Source organism: Anolis sagrei, chromosome 3, assembly GCF_037176765.1.
Source record: "Anolis sagrei isolate rAnoSag1 chromosome 3, rAnoSag1.mat, whole genome shotgun sequence".
Lineage (NCBI taxonomy): Eukaryota > Metazoa > Chordata > Lepidosauria > Squamata > Dactyloidae > Anolis > Anolis sagrei.
In genome coordinates, this window is record NC_090023.1 from 271,463,676 (window position 1) to 271,484,594 (window position 20,919).

The window sequence follows — 20,919 nt, forward strand, 5'->3', positions numbered from 1 at the left end:
TTAAGCCGCTCCTCATAGGGCTTGTTCTCCAGACCCTTGATCATTTTAGTCGCCCTCCTCTGGACACATTCCAGCTTGTCAATATCTCTCTTGAATTGTGGTGCCCAGAATTGGACACAATATTCCAGGTGTGGCCTAACCAAAGCAGAATAGAGCATGGGGAGCATTACTTCCCTAGATCTAGTTGCATGAATTCAGTTTCAACACTCCAGACCCTTGATCCTTTGAGTTTTCTAGTTCCTCTGGACACATTCCGGCTTAGAGTTAACATCTCCCTTCAATTGCTGTGCCTAGAATTGGACACAGTGTGATTGCAGTTAAAGTGGTCTGACCAAGGCAGAAGAAAGCATGGGGAGCATCATCTGTCCCATACTCCGGTATTTCATTTGAGAACAGAAATCCTAGTGCATGGTCTCACACATGGCACATGCAGCATACTTGCTTGAACCACTATGGATGACCAGATCTGAGCTTTGGAACATGCTCAGAAATCCATACCAGCACCCATGGCTGCTTTTGCTGTGGGTTCTTACACTTGCAATTAGGCACGTTGGATGGGTGCCGACCTACACAGACTTTGGGTCCTTTCCATGAGTTTGTGTTGTCAACAAAAGTGCAAAATGATTTTTCTCCACATTTATTTATTTTCCATCTCAAAATGCATTGGCACTGGTGGTGTTATTAGACTAGATCTATTTCATCAATAGGAGTTACCTATGTATTCCATTTGCAATGGGTAGGACAGATGGGGTCTGGACTAGACAGGCATTTGGCTCTTTCCATGAATCATAGAATCATGGGAATGAACACAAGGGCCACCCAGTCCCCTTCAGCAAGGCAGTAAACACATTTCAATCCCTCCTGATAGATGACCATCCAGACTCTGCTGAAAAACTTCTAGGAGAAGCCAAAGCAGCAATGGGAACCACTCTCAAACACCTCTGCTCACCAGAAAGTTCTTCCTAAAGTTTAGATGGAATCTCTTGGGTTGAGCAGCAGAAAACAAGTTGGACCCTTCCTCAAAAGAGCTCCTTTCCAACAAATAAATCTGGCTCTCATGTTCCCTCTTAGCTTTCTTTCCCCCCAACAAGTTAAACATACCCAACTTCCTAAGCCATTCCTCAAAGGGATTCCTAGTTTACACAACTTTGGCTATTTCAATGGCCCTCTTTGGATGCCTCCCATCTTGCCCATCTCCTTCTCTAAGTGTGGAACCCAGAACTGGCACCTGACCAAAGTGGAATTGAGTGGGACTAGGACTGCCCTCCACCCAGACACTAGACTCCTATGGATGCAGCCTAGAATCACATTGGACTTTTTAGCTGCTGCATCACACTGTTGGCTCATATTCAGCTTGTGGCCTCCGAAAACCCAAACTGTTTCCAATTGTATCTTTGTGTAGTACCATACATTTCTCCTTGTTGGTGTTCCTCTAATCTGCTTTGGATCCTCGTCCTCACCTCTGTGATATATATCATTCAACTACTCCCTTACCTGGTTGGCTGAACCAATGCAATTCAAGCCAACCCATGCTCTGATCTGATTGGGATGAACCAATGCAATTCAAGGCAACCCATGCTTTGATCTGATTGGGATGAACCAATACAATTCAAGCCAACCCATGCTCTGATCTGATTGCAATGACGCAATGCAATTCAAGCCAACCCATGCTTTGATCTGATTGGGATGAACCAACGCAATTCAAGCCAACCCATGCTCTGATTGCAATGATGCAATACAATTCAAGCCAATCCATGTTCTGATCTGATTGGGATGAACCAACGCAATTCAAGCCAACCCATGTTCTGATCTGATTGGGATGAACCAATGCAATTCAAGCCAACCCATGTTCTGATCTGATTGGGATGAACCAATGCAATTCAAGCTAACCCATGCTCTGATCTGATTGGGATGAACCAATGCAATTCAAGCCAACCCATGCTCTGATCTAGTTGGGATTAACCAATGCAATTCAAGCCAACCCATGCTCTGATCTAATTGGGATGAACCAATGCAATTCATGCAAACCCATGCTCTGATCTAATTGGGATGAGCCAATGTGATTCAGCCCCCTCTCCTCTGGCAGTGTTGGAGTGCTAGTAGGTCTGGAGATGGGGGCTTGGTTCACTCTGGCTGCTTGGGGACCCATGTGAGTTTCCACCCGCCGTCTTCATCCCTGCGAACAAAGGCCTGGCCCTGGCGGAAAGTGTGCGTTCTCACGTTGCAATGTGGGCTTAAGGAGGCAGTGAAGGCCATGTCCGTTTGGGCCAGGGAAATGGTCTCTGGAGAGCAGGGCAAGGGAGAAGCAGGGCTTGAGTTCAGCAGGGGATGGCAAGGCACGGCAGGAAGCGGTGGTAAGAAGGGCATCATGTCCCTTGTGGCATTGGCACTCTCAATGGAAGGCAGTGTGGCGCAAGTATGCCCCTCTGGTGGGCCATCATTGCTGCCCAAGTCTGTTGCATCTCCAGGGAAAAGCTCTGGGGTCCAGGCATCAACGTTCTCTGAAGCAGAAGGCGTTGATCCATCATCGATAGTGTTGAGGTCTTTGAGGCCAAGGGTTCGCAGGACCCAGGTCTCCACGGAGGGGCCGGGGGTCCGCTCTTCTTCGCAGGCAGTGAGTTCTGCAAGGAGGTTCCTCCGGGCCTTTGGCGGGTGAGGGGCTCCGGAAAGGATGGGGATCTCGGCCTTCAGGGTCCGCTTGAGGGATCCACAGCCTCCACGAGGGCTTTGTCCATTGTGCAAAAGTAACTTCTGTTTGGGAGGAAAGGGTAAAGATTGATAAGCAACAGGATGGGTGCCATTAGCCTTTGACAGATTGAAAGATTAAAGAAATTGATGACAGAATCATAAAACAAAATTAGGCGGGGGGGGGGGGTGGAGTTCCTGGATTGAAAATGCACATCTTTAATCTATTGGGAATACTGTGGATGTAGTATATCTTGATTTCAATAAGGCCTTCAATAAGGTGCCCCATGACCTTCTTGCATGCAGACTAGTCCAGTGTGGGCTAGGCAATGCTACTATTTGGTGGATCTGTAACTGGTTAAGTGACCGAACCCAAGGGGCGATTCTCTCCTATTGATTCCATCTATACATCAGGAAAACCTTCTTGAAGATCAGAGTTGTTTGATCATGGAATGTGCTGTTGCATAAGAGTCTGGTGCAATCTCCTTCTCTAGAAATTTTGAAGTATGAACTTGTTGCACTCCAGGATAGGACTTTAAACACCACACGTTGAATAGGAAAACAATCCTTTGATTGAAGATAATTAAAAAGCAGCAAGTAAAAAAGCACTTTAAAGAAATAGATACATCCAATTAGGTAAGAAGATAAGCAGGAACAAAAAAGTTCAGCAGTCCATGAAAACCAAGTCCACACTTCTCTAATATAATCCAGAAAACCAGAAAACATTAATCCAAGGCATGAGTATGTAGTCATAAAATCCAAGAATCAAAACCATGAAACAAGAAATACTTAAGCATGAATCTTCCAAGCTAGACTTCCATGAAACAAGAATGAGAACTTAACTTGATTCCAAATGATGCTTCATCTGACTATACTTCCCATACTTGGAACTTTTATCCCCTTGTTATGCTATCCCCAGCACTCAGAAATTGGTTTTGCTTTAATTGAGATTCCCTTATCTTTTTCTGTCGGATTCTGGCAGACCTCCGAAGGCACTGTTCGGCTTGTCTGTTTTGACTAATCTCCTGCCGTCTATCTATTTGCTCATGAACTTCTGTTGGTGCAGAGTTGTTTTCAAGCCCCAGATCCTGGGAACTTTCTGGTAACAATTCAGGGAGTATATCATCATCCTCACTCCCAGGGCCAGCCCTAGGTAATTTTCAGCAGTAAGCGGATGTGCCGCAAGAGCGCCCCTCAATTTAATGTAGTTCATCTTTGCTGCTTGAGATTGGGCTCTTCTGGGAGTTGTAAATACTACAAATGTTTTCCACCAGATTCAGAATTGTAGAACTGCCATCCAATTTGGAGCAGGGGATGCGTGCGTGCACACACACACACATTGGGATCTAAACCAGCAGATATTTGTGTCTCTGAAGGCTTTCACTTTAGGACATTGGTCTGCAGCCAGGGAGGAAAATGGCTACACTGATCATTTCATGCAGTTTCAAAGTGGTTTCGCTGTGTGTGCGGTTGGAAAACTAGCATGAAGTTGGGATGGGGTTTACACAAACAGCAGAGCACTGATGCTCATGAAGGTCTTGCTTTTGTGGAAATTTTGTTGCCGGGCTTTGAAGTCCATATAATGCTTAGTGCAGTTTGAGGGCCCTTCTACCACACTGCCATATCAAATACTGATGGTCTGCTTTGAACTGGATTATATGGCAGTCTAGACTCACATAATCAGGTTCAAATGAGATTATGCGGGTTATCTGAATTAATCTGGATCATGTGGCAGTGTAGAAGGGACCTGGGAGACCTGGGACCTCAGCGACACTACCATATAAAACCCAGATTTATCTGCTTTGAACTGGATTATATGTGTCTACACTGTCACAAATGCCAGCTCAAAGCAAAGTTTTTGGATTTTATATGGCAGTATATAGATGGGGACTGAGGCCCCTTCCACACAGCTATATAACCCAGAATATCAAAGCAGATAATACACAATACTTGCTTTGAACTGGATTATATGTGTCTACACTGTCACAAATGCCAGCTCAAAGCAAAGTTTTTGGATTTTATATGGCAGTATATAGATGGGGACTGAGGCTCCTTCCACACAGCTATATAACCCAGAATATCAAGGTAGATAATACACAATATCTGCTTTGAACTGGATTATATGTGTCTACACTGTCACAGATTCCAGCTCAAAGCAAAGTTTTTGGATTTTATATGGCAGTATACAGATAGTATTTTAAAATTGGAAACCTGAATGTCTGCTCCAGTATTGACACCTCTATCTTAAAACCAGTGAACAATTCTTTTCTCCGTGTGCCTGCAGCGCTCACTGCTCTCAGTGCTCACATGCGCAGTATTTTCCAGGCTAGCTGTGCGCATGCACCCCTTGAATTTCGACTACCTTGCACACTACACCCGGGGCACCTCTGGGGCTGCTGCGCCCTATGCAAAAGCTTAATTGGCATATTGCTTGAGCCGCCCCTGCTGTTGGGGTTCAGCCTGATCCTGATCTGTGTGAACCGGATTCTCTGATAGTTTTTCCAACTGAGCAAGCTCTCCCTGACAGTGTGGAATCTGTTGTTGATGCTGAGGTCAGTGGCGAGGAAAGTGAAACTCAACAGCTGGAGGAAAATGTTTTGGAAGCGAGCCGTGATATCTCTCCACCTGGGTTTTTTAATGAGGACCGAAGAGAACAGATAGTTAGAGACAGAAATGTTTCACAGTTTCTACGAAGGTCAAATTGTTTACAGGAGAGACAGGCCCAGGCTTCAAAGTCAAGGGGCGTTTCAAAGAATATCTTCTTTGGTTTAAGGGGCCTCCTGCCGGGTGTCTCTTTAGATCAAGCAACGTTTGGGACTGTGGCTGTGCCTTGGCAGAATTCCTGTATTCCATGGCCGGTAATCCCAGAGGCTTCTAGTTTTCAAGTTCATGGTTAGCGAGAGGCTAACAGGTTCCTGGTTCTTGTATTGTGGCTTTTGGAATTTTGCTCAAGTTCAGAGATTCTACTGACTGCTGTGTTTCTATTGTGGCTTTTTGACTTTGCATTTACCTTTCTTTTGTAACCAATTTTTCATCAATAAACAAGGATTGTTTTTCCTACAGTCCAGTGTGGTGGATTTAATTTTATGGTCTCGTTTCTTGATCTGGGATGCAACACCTCCCCACACCCTTCAAGGACATTCACATGGGAAACTACACTTTGCACAGGCATCTCCTGGTCCTTCTCTGCATCAGTATCATTGGCCAAACCATTGCCATCTTGAAATTCATTGGCATGACTTCCCACATCCAAAGCACCCTGATCCTGAAACACAATCACAAGCTGAACTCCAACAAGACTGAATGGCCATCTGTCGGGAGGGCTTTGATTGTGTCTTTCTGCATAGAAGGGAGTTGGACTGGGTGAACCTAGTGTATGCTCTAGTGCTAGGATTCCTTCCAAGCCTGCTGGGCTTCTAAACACACTTTGTGGCTTTATTGCAAACACATGGATGCTCACACTGAGGTTTTGAACCTACCTTGGTCTTTTCCTCCAACTGCTTGACCAGAGCAGAGTTCAGGAACTGCCGGAGGTGGCTGTTTTCCTCTTGCAAGCGGGCAAGTTCCTCCTCTTTCTGGAGCAAGGTGTCTTGAAGCTGCAAAGCACAGATAAGTTACAATGGGGAACCAATCCAAAGTTGGCATTTGGCAACCCAAATGACTAACCTCTCCACCCCAAACCTGCTGAATTCGGTATGTACTCCTTGGAACTTGATCTGTAGGAGGAACCTTATGGAGAGCAACGGAATGAAAGAGAAGGGCCATTCCAAGCTCACGTTGGCATGATTTCCTGCAAAGTATTTGAGGAAATCCCTTTGAAAGCACTAACCACAAAGCCACACATACAAAGGCATGGGGGAAAGTCAATAGGGAACAATGTATAGAAGGCAAATATGCAAAGATTAGCTGCATTGCAAAGAAAGGTTAGCTGTCCACCTCCTCCTCTGATTTCAAAAAGTCTGAATTTTATTCCTTTTTGTGGGATTGCTGCAAAGTAGCAAGAGGAGGAGAACAATCCAGCACCTCCTGCAATTCATTCCAATTGCATTGCACGCCTTGGGAGTTAGTTCTTGAGCCAGAGAGGCAATCTTTATCTGCTTTAGATTTCCTTGCTACTTTTTGCAATGCAAAACTGGGAAAGAAACTTTGTGGATAAGTTCTGAGCTGCCCTGAGCCTCATTTTTCTGCAGAAAGGGGATTATGAATAAAGAGAGGAGGAATCAAAGGAGGAAAGGAGAAGTTTAAGCCCCTCAACACTCCAATCCCACAGCCGAAAAACCAAGCTGGCATTCTGCAGGTATTATTGTCAAAGGCAACAAATTATTCCACCTGCTTAAACTCTGCCAGGTTTAATCCCCTTTGACACAGAATCATTTAGCCTCAGGGTGCATCTGCACTGTGGAAGGGATCCAATTTAACAGGAGTATAACTGCCGTGGCTCCATGCCATAGGAGCCTGGAAATTGTAGTTTGGCGAGGCACCAACACTCTTTGGCAGAGCAGGATAAAGACCTTGTAAAACTACAAATCCCAGGATTCCATAGCACTGAGCCATTGGGGTTAAACTACTGTTAAACTGCATTAATTCAGCAGTATAGATGCAGTATAGATTATGGCAACAAGAATGACTGAAAACTGGGAAATAGAGGGAGAAAATGTGGAGGCTGTGACAGACTTTGTATTTCTAGGTGCAAAGATGAGTGCAGATGCAGACTGTGGCCAGGAAATCAGAAGACGCTTCCTTCTTGGGAGGAGAGCAATGTCCAATCTCGATAAAAGAGTAAAGAGCAGAGACATCAGACTGGCAACCAAGATCCATTGCCTAGTCCAAGCCATGGTATTCCCTGTAGTCACCTACGGATGTGAGAGCTGGACCTTCGGGAAGGCTGAGCGAAGGAAGAGAGATGCTTTTGAGCTGTGGTGTTGGAGGAAAGTTCTGAGAATGCCTTGGACTGCCAGAAAATGCAACCAGTCCATCCTCCGGGAAATAAAGCCCGGCTGCTCACTGGAGGGAAGGAGACTAGAGACAAAGTGGAAGTAGGTTCTTGTGGGTTTTTTCGGGCTATAGAGCCATGTTCTAGAGGCATTTCTCCTGACGTTTCGCCTGCATCTATGGCAAGCATCCTCAGAGGTAGTGAGGTCTGTTGGAAGTAGGAAAATGGGTTTATATATATCTGTGGAATGGCTGGGGTGGGGCAAGGAGCTCTTTCCTGCTGCAGTTAGGTGTGAATGTTTAGCTGATCATCTTCATTAGCATTTGAAGGCCTACCTGAGTCTGGGAAAATCTGTTGCTGGGAGGTGTTAATCTGTGCCTGGTTTTTTCCTCTCTGTTGTTTAGCTGTTATAATTTTTGAGTTTTTTAATACTGGTAGCCAGATTTTGTTCATTTTCATGGTCTCTTCCTTTTTGTTGAAATTGTCCACATGCTTGTGGATTTCAATGGCTTCTCTGTGTAGTCTGACATGGTGGTTGTTGGTGTGGTCCAGCATTTCTGTGTTCTCAAATAATATGCTGTGTCCAGGTTGGTTCATCAGGTGTTCTGCTATGGCTGACTTCTCTGGTTGAAGGAGTCTGCAGTGCCTTTCATGTTCCTTGATGCGTGTCTGGGCGCTGCATTTGGTGTTCCCTATGTAGACTTGTCCACAGCTGCATGGTATCCGGTAGACTCCTGCAGAGGTGAGAGGATCCCTCTTGTCCTTTGCTGAACGTAGCATTTGTTGGATTTTCTTGGTGGGTTTGTAGATAGTTTGTATGTTGTGTTTCCTCATCAGCTTCCCTATGCGATCAGTGGTTCCCTTGATGTATGGCAGGAACACATTTCCTCTGGGTGGATCTTCATCTTGACTCTCGTGGCTTGTTCGTGGCACAGATTAACACCTCCCAGCAACAGATTTTCCCAGACTCAGGCAGGCCTTCAAATGCTAATGAAGGTGATCAGCTAAACATTCACACCTAACTGCAGCAGGAAAGAGCTCCTTGCCCCACCCCAGCCATTCCACAGATATATAAACCCATTTTTCCTACTTCCAACAGACCTTCTCAACCTCTGAGGATGCTTGCCATAGATGCAGGCGAAACGTCAGGAGAAATGCCTCTAGAACATGGCTCTATAGCCCGAAAAAACCCACAAGAACCTAGTGATTCCAGCCATGAAAGCCTTCGACAATACAAAGTTGAAGTACTTTGGCCACATCATGAGGAGACAGCCAAGCCTAGAGAAGACAATTATGCTGGGGAAAGTGGAAGGCAAAAGGAAGAGGGGCCGACCAAGGGCAAGATGGATGGATGGCATCCTTGAAGTGACTGGACTGACCTTGAAGGAGCTGGGGGTGGTGACGGCCGACAGAGAGCTCTGGCGTGGGCTGGTCCATGAGGTCACGAAGAGTCGGAGATGACTGAACGAATGAACAACAACATAGATGCACCCACATACACCTAGGGATTAGAGGGGGGAACCTGAAAATGGAGGGAGAGAGAATCACCTGAAAAGAAGCAGGAGACATGACTCAATATTTCCAAAATGAAAACATTATATAATCATAGAATTATAGAGTTGGAACAGACCACACAGGCCACCTAGTCCAACCCTCTGCCATGCAAGAAAGCACAATTACAATTCAAGTATCAGTTTTAAATAGCCAAGCAAATGTATTGTCGAAGGCTTTCATGGCTGGAATCACTGGTTGTTGTAGGTTTTTTGCACTATATGGCCATGTTCTAGAACAGCGTTCCTCACCCTGGGGGTCAGGACCCCTAGGGGGGTCATGATGGCGGTGTCAGAGGGGTCACCAAAGACCATCAGAAAACACAGTCTTTTCTGTTTGTCATGGGAGTTCTGTGTATTGTTGGTGGGGTTCAGAATGCTCTTTGATTGTAGGTGGACTAAAATTCCCAGCAACTACAAGTCCCAAATGTCAAGGTCTATTTTCCCCAAACTCCAGCAGTGTTCACATTTGGGTGTATTGAGTATTCATGCTAAGTTTGGTCCAGATCCATCACTGTTTGAGTCCATGATGCTCTCTGGATCTAGGTGAACTAAAATTCCAAAACTCAAGGCTAATGCCCGCCAAACCTGCCCAGTATTTTCTGTTGGTCATGGGAGTTCTGTGTGTAAACTTTGGTTTAAGTCCATCGTTGGTGGAGTTCAGAATACTCTTTGACTGCAGGTTAACAAAAAATTTTTTGTCATGTCAGGAGCGACCTGAGAAACTGCAAGTCGCTTCTGGTGTGAGAGAATTGGCCGGCTGCAAGGTCGTTGCCCAGGGAACGCCCGGATGATTTGATGTTTTATCATCCTTGTGGGAGGCTTCTCTCATGTTCTCACAGGAGGAGCTGGAGCTGATAGAGGGAGCTCATCCACCTCTCCCGGATTCGAACCTGCGACCTGTCGGTCTTCAGTTCTGCCGGCACAGGGGTTTAACCCACTGCATCACCGGGGGCTCTAGGTTAACAATAAATCTCAGCAACTACACCTCCCAAATGGCAAAATCAATGCCCCCTCTCACCCCCACCAGTATTTAAATTTGGTTGCACCAGGTATTTGTGCCAAATTTGGTCCAGTGAATGAAAATACATCCTGCATATCAGATATTTACATTACAATTCACAATAGCAGCAAAATGACAGTTATGAAGTAGCAACAAAAATAATGTTATGGTTGGGGGTCACCACAACATGAGGAACTGCATTAAGAGGTCGTGGCATTAGGAAGGTTGAGAACCACTGTTCTAGAAGAACTCTCTTCTGATGTTTTGCCTGCATCTATGGCAAGCATCCTCAGAGGTTGTGAGGTCACAACCTCTGAGGATGCTTGTCATAGAAGCAGGTGAAACGTCAGGAGGGAATGCTTCTAGAACATGGCCATATAGCCTGAAAAACCTACCACAACCCACCCAGGCAAATGTTTTGGGCTCAGATGGGACTTTGATATGTTAAAGCATCATTGTAAGAACTACCAGCAAAACCCAAAATGATCATTATATTCTTGTTATGAGTTGCCATCACATTGACTTCAGTTTATAGCAATCAGATGAATGGGAAACCTCCATGTCCCCTTATTAACCACAATTTACAGGGGCCTTACAAACCTAGTGCATCTTTGGCTTCCTTGATGGAGTCAGTCCATCCACCTGCAGATGGTTCTCCTTTACTCCAGGGATAAGGAAAATAACCTCGTAGTTGCAGATTTCAATGCCCAGATAATCTAAGCTACTTAACTTTGTAACTCTTGATTGGATAGTGCTAATTATTACCTGTTTGTTTCTGTAAAGCTGCGTGCAGAGTTGGTCACTGGTCCCCAGATCCTCTTGCAGGGTTGTCTCCAAACTGCAGAACCCATCTGCCCCAAGAGAAAGGGAGATTGTAATGATTCTTACCTAATAGGCCAGAATAGAAGCCTAGGAAGACAGTAGGGCAAACCTCCATTTTGAGAGGGTCTGCCAGTAAAGTAGCCATCTTGAGGGAGGATAGGTAGAAGATGGGAGCAGTTTGTGGTCTCCTGGGATTGGCTAGAGCAGAGGAGGAGGAGCCGTCTTGGGAGGGACAAAGATTTCAGCTTCTGAGAGAGAGAGAGAGGAGATTTGGGAACTGGAGGGCGAAGAAGTGGTTTTTGAGACTGGGTTTTTCTGAGAGAGAGAGAGAGTGTATGTCAGGCAGGGCTGATTAGTTGACAGGAAAGGTCAAGCAGCAACCTGATTTCTTGTGGGAGATAACACAAGGAATTAGCTCTCTAGACTGAGTTAGTTAGCTGTAAGAGCCGTCGCAAATTCTGTTCCTGCGGGAGCAAACCTTGCTAGCATGTCCCTGACGTCATGAGACTTCGCCTCTCGCCCCGCCCCTTTCTCCACCTCTTTCTCCTTGCGAGAGTGGTTTTTCCTTTGCTAGGGCAGCATTGCCAGCATACTCTCTCAGTTGGCAGAATTCAACTGAGAGAAAATGCGGGCAATGCTGCTCTAGCAAAGGAAAAACCACGCTGGCAAAGAGAAAGGGGCGGAGAAAGGGGCGGGGCGAGAGGCACAGGCTCATGACGTCAGGGACGTGCTAGCAAGGTTTGCTCTTGCAGGAACAGAGTTTGCGGCGGCTCTAAGAGCCGTAGCAAACTACTGGAAGCGAGAGCGAGCTTGTGCTCGAGCTCGCTCCGAAGCCCCGCCTTTTTTCCCCGAGGCTGCTCTCTCTCTTGCTAGTGTGCCTGTTTTCCCTTGCTAGGGAAGCGATGCGAGTGTACTCTCGCAGTTGGCAGAATTCAACTGTGAGCGTACGCTCGCATCCCTGCCCTCTGCAATGGAAAACAGGCACGCTAGCAAGAGAGAGAGCAGCCTCGGGGGAAGAAAAGGCGGGGCTTCGGAGCAAGCCCGAGCGCAAGCTTCCTGTAGTTTGCTGCGGCACGAGCGTATGCTCGCAACTCTGCCCTAGCAAAGGGAAATAGGCGGAGAAAGAGGCGGAGCATCGCTTGTGCTGGCTTAGTTTGCTCTCGCAAAATCCTAGTTTGCTACGGCTCTAAGAACTCTGGGAGAGTTAGCTGATAACTCAGGGGACTGCCTAGGTTAGGTTAGTCAGAAACTCATTGCTATTTTGCTGAAGTAGAGTGAGGGATTTTTGTAACCAGTAGCTATATCTGTGATATTAGCTCTGTTTGTAACCAAGTCAAGAAACTCTTTTCTAAGCAACCATTAAGATATTGTGCTATAGTAACAAGTCAAGCGTTTGTGCCTCTCAAAAGAAGTCAGTTGTCTGTATTTATTAATAAGCCTTTTCTCTGTTTGACTTTTAAGAAGCCTCTATCATTCCTCAATCTATCAGCAATCCTTTGTGATAATTCCAGTCACTTTAACCCCCTGATACCACAGAAAGGTCTCTTAACCAAACAGTCATTTTGGGAGCCAGGGAAAAAGCCGTGTGGGCAGAAGTGGGAAAGATTTACCTCAGAAACTCATTTTAAAAATCCTAAGACATCTTGGGTTGGTGGCAGCTTTTAAAACAAAAGAAGACTAACAGACTAGCAGTGTTCATTCTACCATTACACACATCTAACATCAACTCGCTACCATACTATTGTCCAGTGGTGTGACATTACATATAATCCTTTACATTGGGGTCCAGCGGCGCGATATACATTGATATGTGGTGTTAGATTATTAAGGGGGATCCTCCCCCCCCCCTTTTTTTTTTACAGAGACCAAAGTGGTTGGGGAGAAAAGTGAAGGAGTAAGAGCAACTTCCAGTCCTGCACTTTCCCCTTGGAGAAAAACCCAGAAGCTGGAATCTTGTTGGTGCTTTGCTTTGAGAGTTATGCATGCACCAGTGAAGGTTCACATGGTGGAGAGGGTAAAGTCCTAGATTGCAGCTCCAGGAGAGCAGGGTTCAAATCCTTGTTCAGCCTTGGCCAAGTCATACTCTCTCAGCCTCAGAAGGCAGCCGTGGCAATCCCTCTTTGAATAAGCTTGATCAAGAAAACCTCCTTATAAAGTCACCATAAGTTGGAGTCAACTTGAAGGTAGAGCCAAAATGATGTAAAGGTTTGAGTTTTGGGACAGGAATTGGGAAGCCAGGATTCAAATCCTCACTCAGCTATGGAAAGCCACAGTCAACAAGTCTCTCTCTCTCTCGGCCTCTAAGGAAGTTCATGGCAAACTTCCACAGAAAGAAATAAGGCTAAAAATACTGATAAGTTGGAGTCAACTTGAAAGCTCTGCCAAAATGGTGTAGAGATTGTCAACCAGGGTTCAAACCTCCACTCAAGTATGGAAAGCCACTGGGCATTCACTCTTAGACGCCAAGCTTTCTCTGAAGAAATATGGCCCCAAAACTCCATAAGTTACATAACACTATGTAACAGTATTTGAAAGTGTTCTGTTCCTGGTTTGCAAGTGTTATTTCCTGTTTAATTATGTGGCCTTTACTCTGAAAGTAGTTGTTCTACTCCAGAAACTTTGTTTTGTTGGCAGCCACAAACTAAGTTGAAGTAGTTGAGACTGAAAAAGTCTAGAAAGTGGTGCTACAGGATATCCTGCAAAAACAAAGTTTTTGCAGTTTAATAAACTGTTCCCATGTTTTTATGATAGAAGCAATTAGGAAATGAATTCAGTTAACCTATATTACGTATGCTAATTAAAACTCTGGACCATAACATAGAACAACAGCATGGGTCGATGTCATTTCAACACAGAACCGGGACTGTGGTGCAGTTGGCTGGGAGTCAGCTGCATTAAGATCACTACTGACCAAAAGGTCATGAGTTCGAAGCCAGCCCAGGTCGGAGTGAGCTTCCGACCATTGTGGTTAGCTTGCTGTTGACCGTTGCAGCCCGAAAGACAGTTGCATCTGTCAAGTAGGAATTTTAGGTACTGCTTATGCGGGGAGGCTAATTTAACCAATTTACGGTGCCATAAAATCTCCAGCAAGCATGCAAGCAAAGAATGAGGAAATACTTCATCAGTGTCTCAAATGGACAGTGAAGCAATAGCTCCCCGGGTGGTTAGAATACCCTCATGAAAGCTGAAAAGTTAAATAGCCTCTATGTGTCTGTCAATATATGTGTGTGTGTGTGGTATTGAATGTTTGCTATGTATATGTACATTGCAATCCACCCAGAGTCCCCTGCAGAGTGAGAAAGGCAGAATATAAATACTGTAAATAAATAAATAAATAAATAAATAAATTTACAACCCAGGAACAAAAATCGTGTCACATAGTGTAATTTTTTTTTGCATCAGGAGCAACTTGAGAAACTGCAAGTTGCTTCTGGTGTGAGAGAACAGGCCATCTGCAAGGATGTTGCCCAGGGGACACCCAGATATTTTGCCATCTTGTCCCCACATGAGAAGATGGAGCTGACAGATGGGAGCTCACCCCGCTTCCCAGATTCGAACCACTGACCTTTCTGTCAGCAGTCCTACCAGCACAAGGGTTTAACCCAGTGTTTCTCAACCTGGGGGTCAGAACTCCTGGGGGGGGTGTCATGAGGGGTTGTCAGAGGAGTCACAAAAGACCATTAGAAAACACAGTATTTTCTGCTGCTCATGGGGGTTCTGTGTGAGAAGTTTGGTTCAATTTCATCATTGGTGGAGTTCAGAATGCTCTGTGATTGTAGGTGAACTATAAATCCCAGCAACTACAGCTCCCAAATGTCAAGATCTATTTTCCCTAAATTCCACCAGTGTTCACATTTGGGCATATTGAGTATTTGTGCCAAGTTTGGTCCAGAGCTATCATTGTTGAAGTCCACAGTGCTCTCTAGATGTAGGTGAACTATAACTCCAAAACTGAAGGTCAATGCTCACCAAAACCATCCAGTATTTTCTGTTGGTCATGGGAGTTTTTTGTGCCAAGTTTGGTTCAATTCCATTGTTGGTGGAATTCGGAATGCTCTTTGATTGTAGATGAACTATAAATCCCTGCAACTACAACTCCCAAATGACAAAATCAATCCTGCCCAACCCCACCAGCATTCAAATTTGGTTGTATTGGGTATTTGTGCTAAATTTCATCCAGTGAATGAAAGTACATCCTGCGTATCAGATATTTACATTATGATTCATAGCAGCAGTAACATTACAGTTATGAAGTAGCAACGGAAATAATTTTATGGTTGGGGGTCACCGCAACATGAGGAACTGTATTAAGGGGTCGCAACATTAGGAAGGTTGAGAACCACTGGTTTAACCCACTGTGCCACTGGGGGCTCCGGACATAGTGTAATGACTGGCAAGGAAGGAGGAAGAAGGAGATGAGGTAGATTTGATCCAACCTAGTTGCTTCCGGCTAAAATATGAACACAGAGTAGAGCAGAGGGTGACCTAATGATTGGGAAGAAAGGAGTGAAAGATCTACATAAATATGCATAGGCAATTGGTTAGTCTTTGGAAGCTACAGCAACAAATCTATAAATGCAAACCGTATGAAGTTGCTGCTCTCCTAACTGTGCAAAAGATTTGCGCAGAGTGCTTCCCTCCTCCCAGGAGCTGAGACCATCAAAATAGGAGAATTTGCAGATGACACTCCCACCAGCACAGGATCCATGTAAACTGGAGACTCAGGTCCATGTAGTGCAGCGGTTCTCAACCTGGGGGTTGCGACCTCCAGAGGGGTCGATTGGCCATTTCCGAGGGGTCGCGACACCACCTCCTTCTGGCCTCTTCTTCCTCCTGCTCTCCATTTGGGAATTGCAAACAGAGAAGAGGAGGAGGAAGACGCTGAAGGGGAACTCTCAAATGTCAGGGTCTATTTTCCCCAGACTCCACTAGTGTTCAAATTTGGGCATATATGAGTATTCCTGCCAAATTTGGTCCAGGTCCATAGTTATTTGGGTTTGCTCTCCGGATGTAGGTGAACTACATCTCCCCTAAATCACAGTCAATTCCTCCCAACCCCCTCTTGTATTTTCTGTTGGTCATGGGGGTTCCCTGTTCCAAGTTTGGTCCAGGTCTATAATTCGTGGGGGTCTCAGTGGTATGTGGAAGTCAGACCTGAATCAGTTGAAGGTATTGCAGATCCCATCATCTGTTGTTCATACTCCCCCAAGCATATTGTTTTCATGATGAATCACTATGCTTTAAGTATGTTCAATTTGTAACAATAAAAATACATCCTGCATATCAGATATTTACATTACAATTCATAACAGTAGTAAAAGTAGCAACAGTAGTCAGGGTCAGGGGAGCTTTTGCACAACTAAAACTTGTGTGCCAGCTGCGCCCGTACCTTGAGAAGGCTGACTTGGCCACGGTAGTCCACGCTTTGGTTACATCCCGTTTAGACTACTGCAACGCTCTCTACGTGGGGTTGCCTCTGAAGTCTGCCCGGAAGCTGCCGCAAGTACAACGTGCGGCAGCCAGATTACTAACGGGTGCTGGGTACAGGGAGCACACCACTCCGCTGTTACACCAGCTCCACTGGCTGCCAATTAGCTTCCGAGCACTATTCAAAGTGCTGGTGTTAACCTATAAAGCTCTAAATGACTCCGGCCCGGTTTACCTCTCCGAACGTATTCCCCCCTACGAACCATCAAGATTACTAAGATCGTCTGGAGGGGCCCTGCTCTCGGTCCCACCGGCCTCACAAGCGCGGCTGGTGGGGACGAGGGACAGGGCCTTCTCGGTAGTGGCCCCGCGACTCTGGAACTCTCTCCCGCCAGAGGTTAGAACCGCCCCAACAATCCCGACATTCAGGAAACAGGTGAAGTCGTGGTTATGGAGACAGGCTTTCAAAGAATGAGACAACGATCTGGATGGAAGACGGTGTATATTCGATTTTAGTATGACGACTGACCACTGTAGTTTTAAATATATGTGCTTTTTAAATGTTTTATTGTAATGTGTATTTTGATATTTTACCGATTGTATGTGTTTTTATGGTTGGAAACCGAGCTGAGTCCCTCTTATGAGGTGAGAAGCTCGATATATAAAACTTTGAAATAAAATAATAATAAATAATAAATAAAAATAATTTTATGTTTGTGGGTCACCACAGGAACTGTATTTAGGGGTCACGGCATTAGAAAGGTTGAGAACCACTGATGTTGTGCTTTGTGGTGGCAGCTAGTAGTGACTCCAAGGGGCAGTCAATCCATTTCTGGAGCCAAGACCATTGTGAAAAGAGCTCTCCAAGGTACTGAATCTCTTTTGGAGAGGGTTCAGACCTGCTGATTCTCTTTTGGAGAGGGTTCAGACCTGCAGGTGACATCTTTAGAGTTTCAAGTAAAACACAGAGTTGCCAGAGAGTTGAAAAGGCCATTCCCTGTAGTTCCAATGACCTTTGTTGTTTCTGACTATTCTGGGGCTGAGAGTGTGTGACTCAGTCAAGGTCACCCAGTGCATTTCCATGACCAAGGGTGCCTCTACTCTGTGAAAGGAATGCAGTGTGATACCACTTGAACTGCTACAGCTCAATGGTATTGCATCATGGAAGTTGTAGTTTTGCAAGATAGAGTTTAGCCTGGATATGAACAGATGAATCCAACTCTCCACCATCGCCCCTTCACCATCCCTACTGCCTTCTCCTACCAGGGATTCCCAGGCTTTGAGGTGTTTTGACGCTTCAGCTCCTAGAATCCCTGAGTGGTGGCCAAGACGGGGCTTCCAAGAGGAAGCCCAAAAGATGCCCCTGCACTTTTCCAAGGGGTCTCACTCTCTCCAGTTGCACCCCCAACAACACCCTCAAATCCAAAGAACACCCGTGGCTGGTTGGTTTCGGAGGCGGTGGGTCAGACTGCATGAACTTTGGGTGCCCCTTTGGGCCTTCTCAGACACTTTCCACTCACCAGATGATGAGGCTTCCTCCTCTTCTCCTTCCACTCCATCCCGCAAGAGGCCCAGGCTGGCGTCCCAGGCTGACTCCATCCACGGTCCCTCCATCCGTGGTCTCTGCCCTCTGAGGAGGGGCAGCACAAAGGGAGACCCCTTCTGAACAGGATTGAGAAGGAGGAGGAAGGGCAGCGGTGTTGCTCTGGACAAAGATGCAAAGAGAGAAAGAAAGAATGAGGAAGGCTGAATGCTATGGAGCCCTGGGAGCTGTAGTTCTACAAGGTCTTTAGCCTTCTTGGCCCAGGGGTGCTAGGGCCTCATTGGACAACCAGGCTCAGTCAGGAGCCCATCATTTACACATGCTAGACCAGGCATGGGCCCAATGTTGGCCCTCCAGGTGTTTTGGACTCCAACTCCCACAATTCCTAACAGCCTCAGGCCCCTTCCTTTCCCCCTCAACCACTTAAGCGTAATTGACTAAACCAGGCATGGACAAACTTTGGCCTTCCAGGTGTTCTGGACTTCAACTCCCACAATTCCTAACAGACTCAGCTCCCTTCCTTTTCCTTAAGTGGTTGAGGGGGAAAGAAAGGGGCCTCAGGCAGTTAGGAACGGTGGGAGTTGGAGTCCAAAACACCTGGAGGGCCAAAGTTTGCCCATGCCTGGGGTAGAATGAAGGCAGTTTGGAACCACTTCAACCACCATGGCTCGATCCTATGGAACTTTTGGAGTTGTAGTTCGGTGTAAGACTGTAGCTCCCCTGATTGTAGCCTTACAAAACTAAAACTCCAAGGATTCGTTTGGATTGTGCCAGAGCAGTCCAAGGAGATGGAATGTTCAAATGGAAAGGAGATTCCATCTGAACACGAGGAAGAACTTCTTGACTGTGAGAGCTGTTCAGCAGTGGAACTCTCTGCCCCAGAGTGTGGTGGAGGCTCCTTCTTTGGAAGCTTTTAAGCAGAGGCTGGATGGCTATCTGTCAGGGGTGCTTTGAATGCAAATTCCCTGCTTCTTGGCAGAATGGGATTGGACTGGATGGCCCATGAGGTCTCTTCCAACTCTAGGATTCTAGGATTCTATTGAAGGTGGTGCTGCTGAACGCCAGATCTGTCAACGGAAAAATGACCTGGATCCAGGACCTAATCCTGGAGGAGCGGGCAGATCTGGCGTGCATTACGGAGACCTGGTTGGATGAAGCTGGAGGCGTAAATCTGACCCAGCTTTGCCCTCCAGGCTTCTCCGTACAGCACCAACCGAGATCTGGAGGACGGGGAGGCGGGGTCGCAGTGGTCTATAGAGATTCCATCCATCTGACCAGGAGCCCCATCCCGCAGACCACAAATTTTGAATGCGTCCACCTGAGGGTGGGTGACCGGGACAGAATAGGGATTCTGTTAGTGTACCGTCCACCTCGCTGCACTACAGTCTCCCTACCTGAGCTAGCGGGGGTGGTGTCGAGCCTGGCGTTGGAGTCTCAACGGCTTCTCGTGCTGGGGGACTTCAACATCCATGCCGAGGCGACCCTCACAGGAGCGGCTCAGGACTTCATGTCCGCCATGGCAACCATGGGGCTGTCCCAACGAATAACAGGCCCCACCCACTGTGCTGGACATACATTGGACTTGGTTTTCTGCCAGGGATGGGAGCAGGGTGGCGGGGTGGAGGAGTTGTCCATCTCTCCATTGCCATGGACCGATCACTTCCTGATCAGATTTAGACTCACTGCGCCCCCTAACCTCCGCAAAGGTGGAGGACCCATTAAGATGGTCCGCCCCAGGAGGCTTATGGATCCGAATGGATTCCTGACGGCTCTTGGGGACTTTCCCACCACCTCGGCAGGTGACCATGTCGAGGCCTTGGTCGCTCTCTGGAATGGGGAGATGACCAGAGCAATTGACATGATCGCTCCGGAACGTCCCCTCTCAAGTAACCGAGCTAAACCATCTCCTTGGTTCACTGAGGAGTTGGCAGCGTTGAAGCGAAGGAAGAGGGAACTACAGAGCGTGTGGCGCTCGGACCCAAGCGAGCCAAATTGAGCACGGTTTGTGTCCTTTTTAAGGGCATATGCCGCGGCAATAAAAGCCGCAAAGAAAACTTTCTTTGCGGCCACTATTGCGTCTGCAAAAAACCATCCGGCGGAGTTGTTTCGGATTGTCAGAGGTCTTTTGACTCCCACCACCTCAGGTGGGAGCCCTGACAATTCGGCCACGCGCTGTGAAGCATTTGCTCGGTTCTTTGCAGACAAAGTCGCTTTGATCCGTTCTGGGCTGGACACCACATTAAATGCAGTCTCTGTGGATGTGACACGAGCACCTGCTTGTCCTATTTTGATGGATTCTTTTCAGTTTGTGAAGCCCGAGGATGTGGACAAGATACTTGGAGGAATGAGGCCCACCACGTCCATCCTAGACCCCGGCCCATCCTGGCTTCTGAAGGAGGCCAGAGGGGGATTGGCTGAGTGGGTAACGGTGGTGGTTAATGCCTCCCTCCGGGAAGGCAAGATTCCAGCAAGCCTAAAACAGGCTATTATAAAGCCGCTGTTGAAGAAACCATCACTGGACCCCACTAAATTGGACAACTTTCGGCCTGTTTCCAATCTTCCCTTTTTGGGCAAAGTCATGGAAAGCGTGGTGGCCTCACAACTCCAGGTATTCTTGAGAGACACGGATTATCTGGATCCGGCACAGTCTGGTTTCAGACCGGGACATGGTACCGAGACGGTCTTGGTCGCCTTAGTGGATGATCTGCGCCGGGAGCTAGACAGGGGGAGTGTGTCCCTGTTGGTGCTCCTGGACCTCTCAGCGGCCTTCGATACCGTCGACCACGGTATCCTTCTGGGGCGCCTTGCGGAAATGGGTCTTGGGGGCACTGCCTTGCAGTGGCTCCAGTCATTTCTGGAGGGTCGGACCCAGAAGGTGTTATTGGGGGACTCCTGTTCAACTCCACAGCCTTTGACCTGTGGGGTTCCACAGGGCTCTATACTGTCCCCCATGCTG

The 20,919-nt window shown here is 46.8% G+C and overlaps 1 protein-coding gene across 1 annotated transcript; it reads right to left on the reverse strand.

The window, feature by feature from the left end:
- Nucleotides 1–277: 277 nt before the first annotated feature.
- On the reverse strand, nt 278–18,118 carry GMNC (geminin coiled-coil domain containing). Its single transcript, XM_067466136.1, has 4 exons — nt 17,941–18,118; nt 10,937–11,022; nt 6,165–6,281; nt 278–2,751 (listed from the first exon to the last, which is right to left on the reverse strand). The coding sequence occupies exons 1-4, from the start codon at nt 18,032–18,034 to the stop codon at nt 2,125–2,127; spliced, it is 924 nt and encodes a 307-aa protein (XP_067322237.1). The 5' UTR covers nt 18,035–18,118; the 3' UTR covers nt 278–2,124.
- Nucleotides 18,119–20,919: the final 2,801 nt, after the last annotated feature.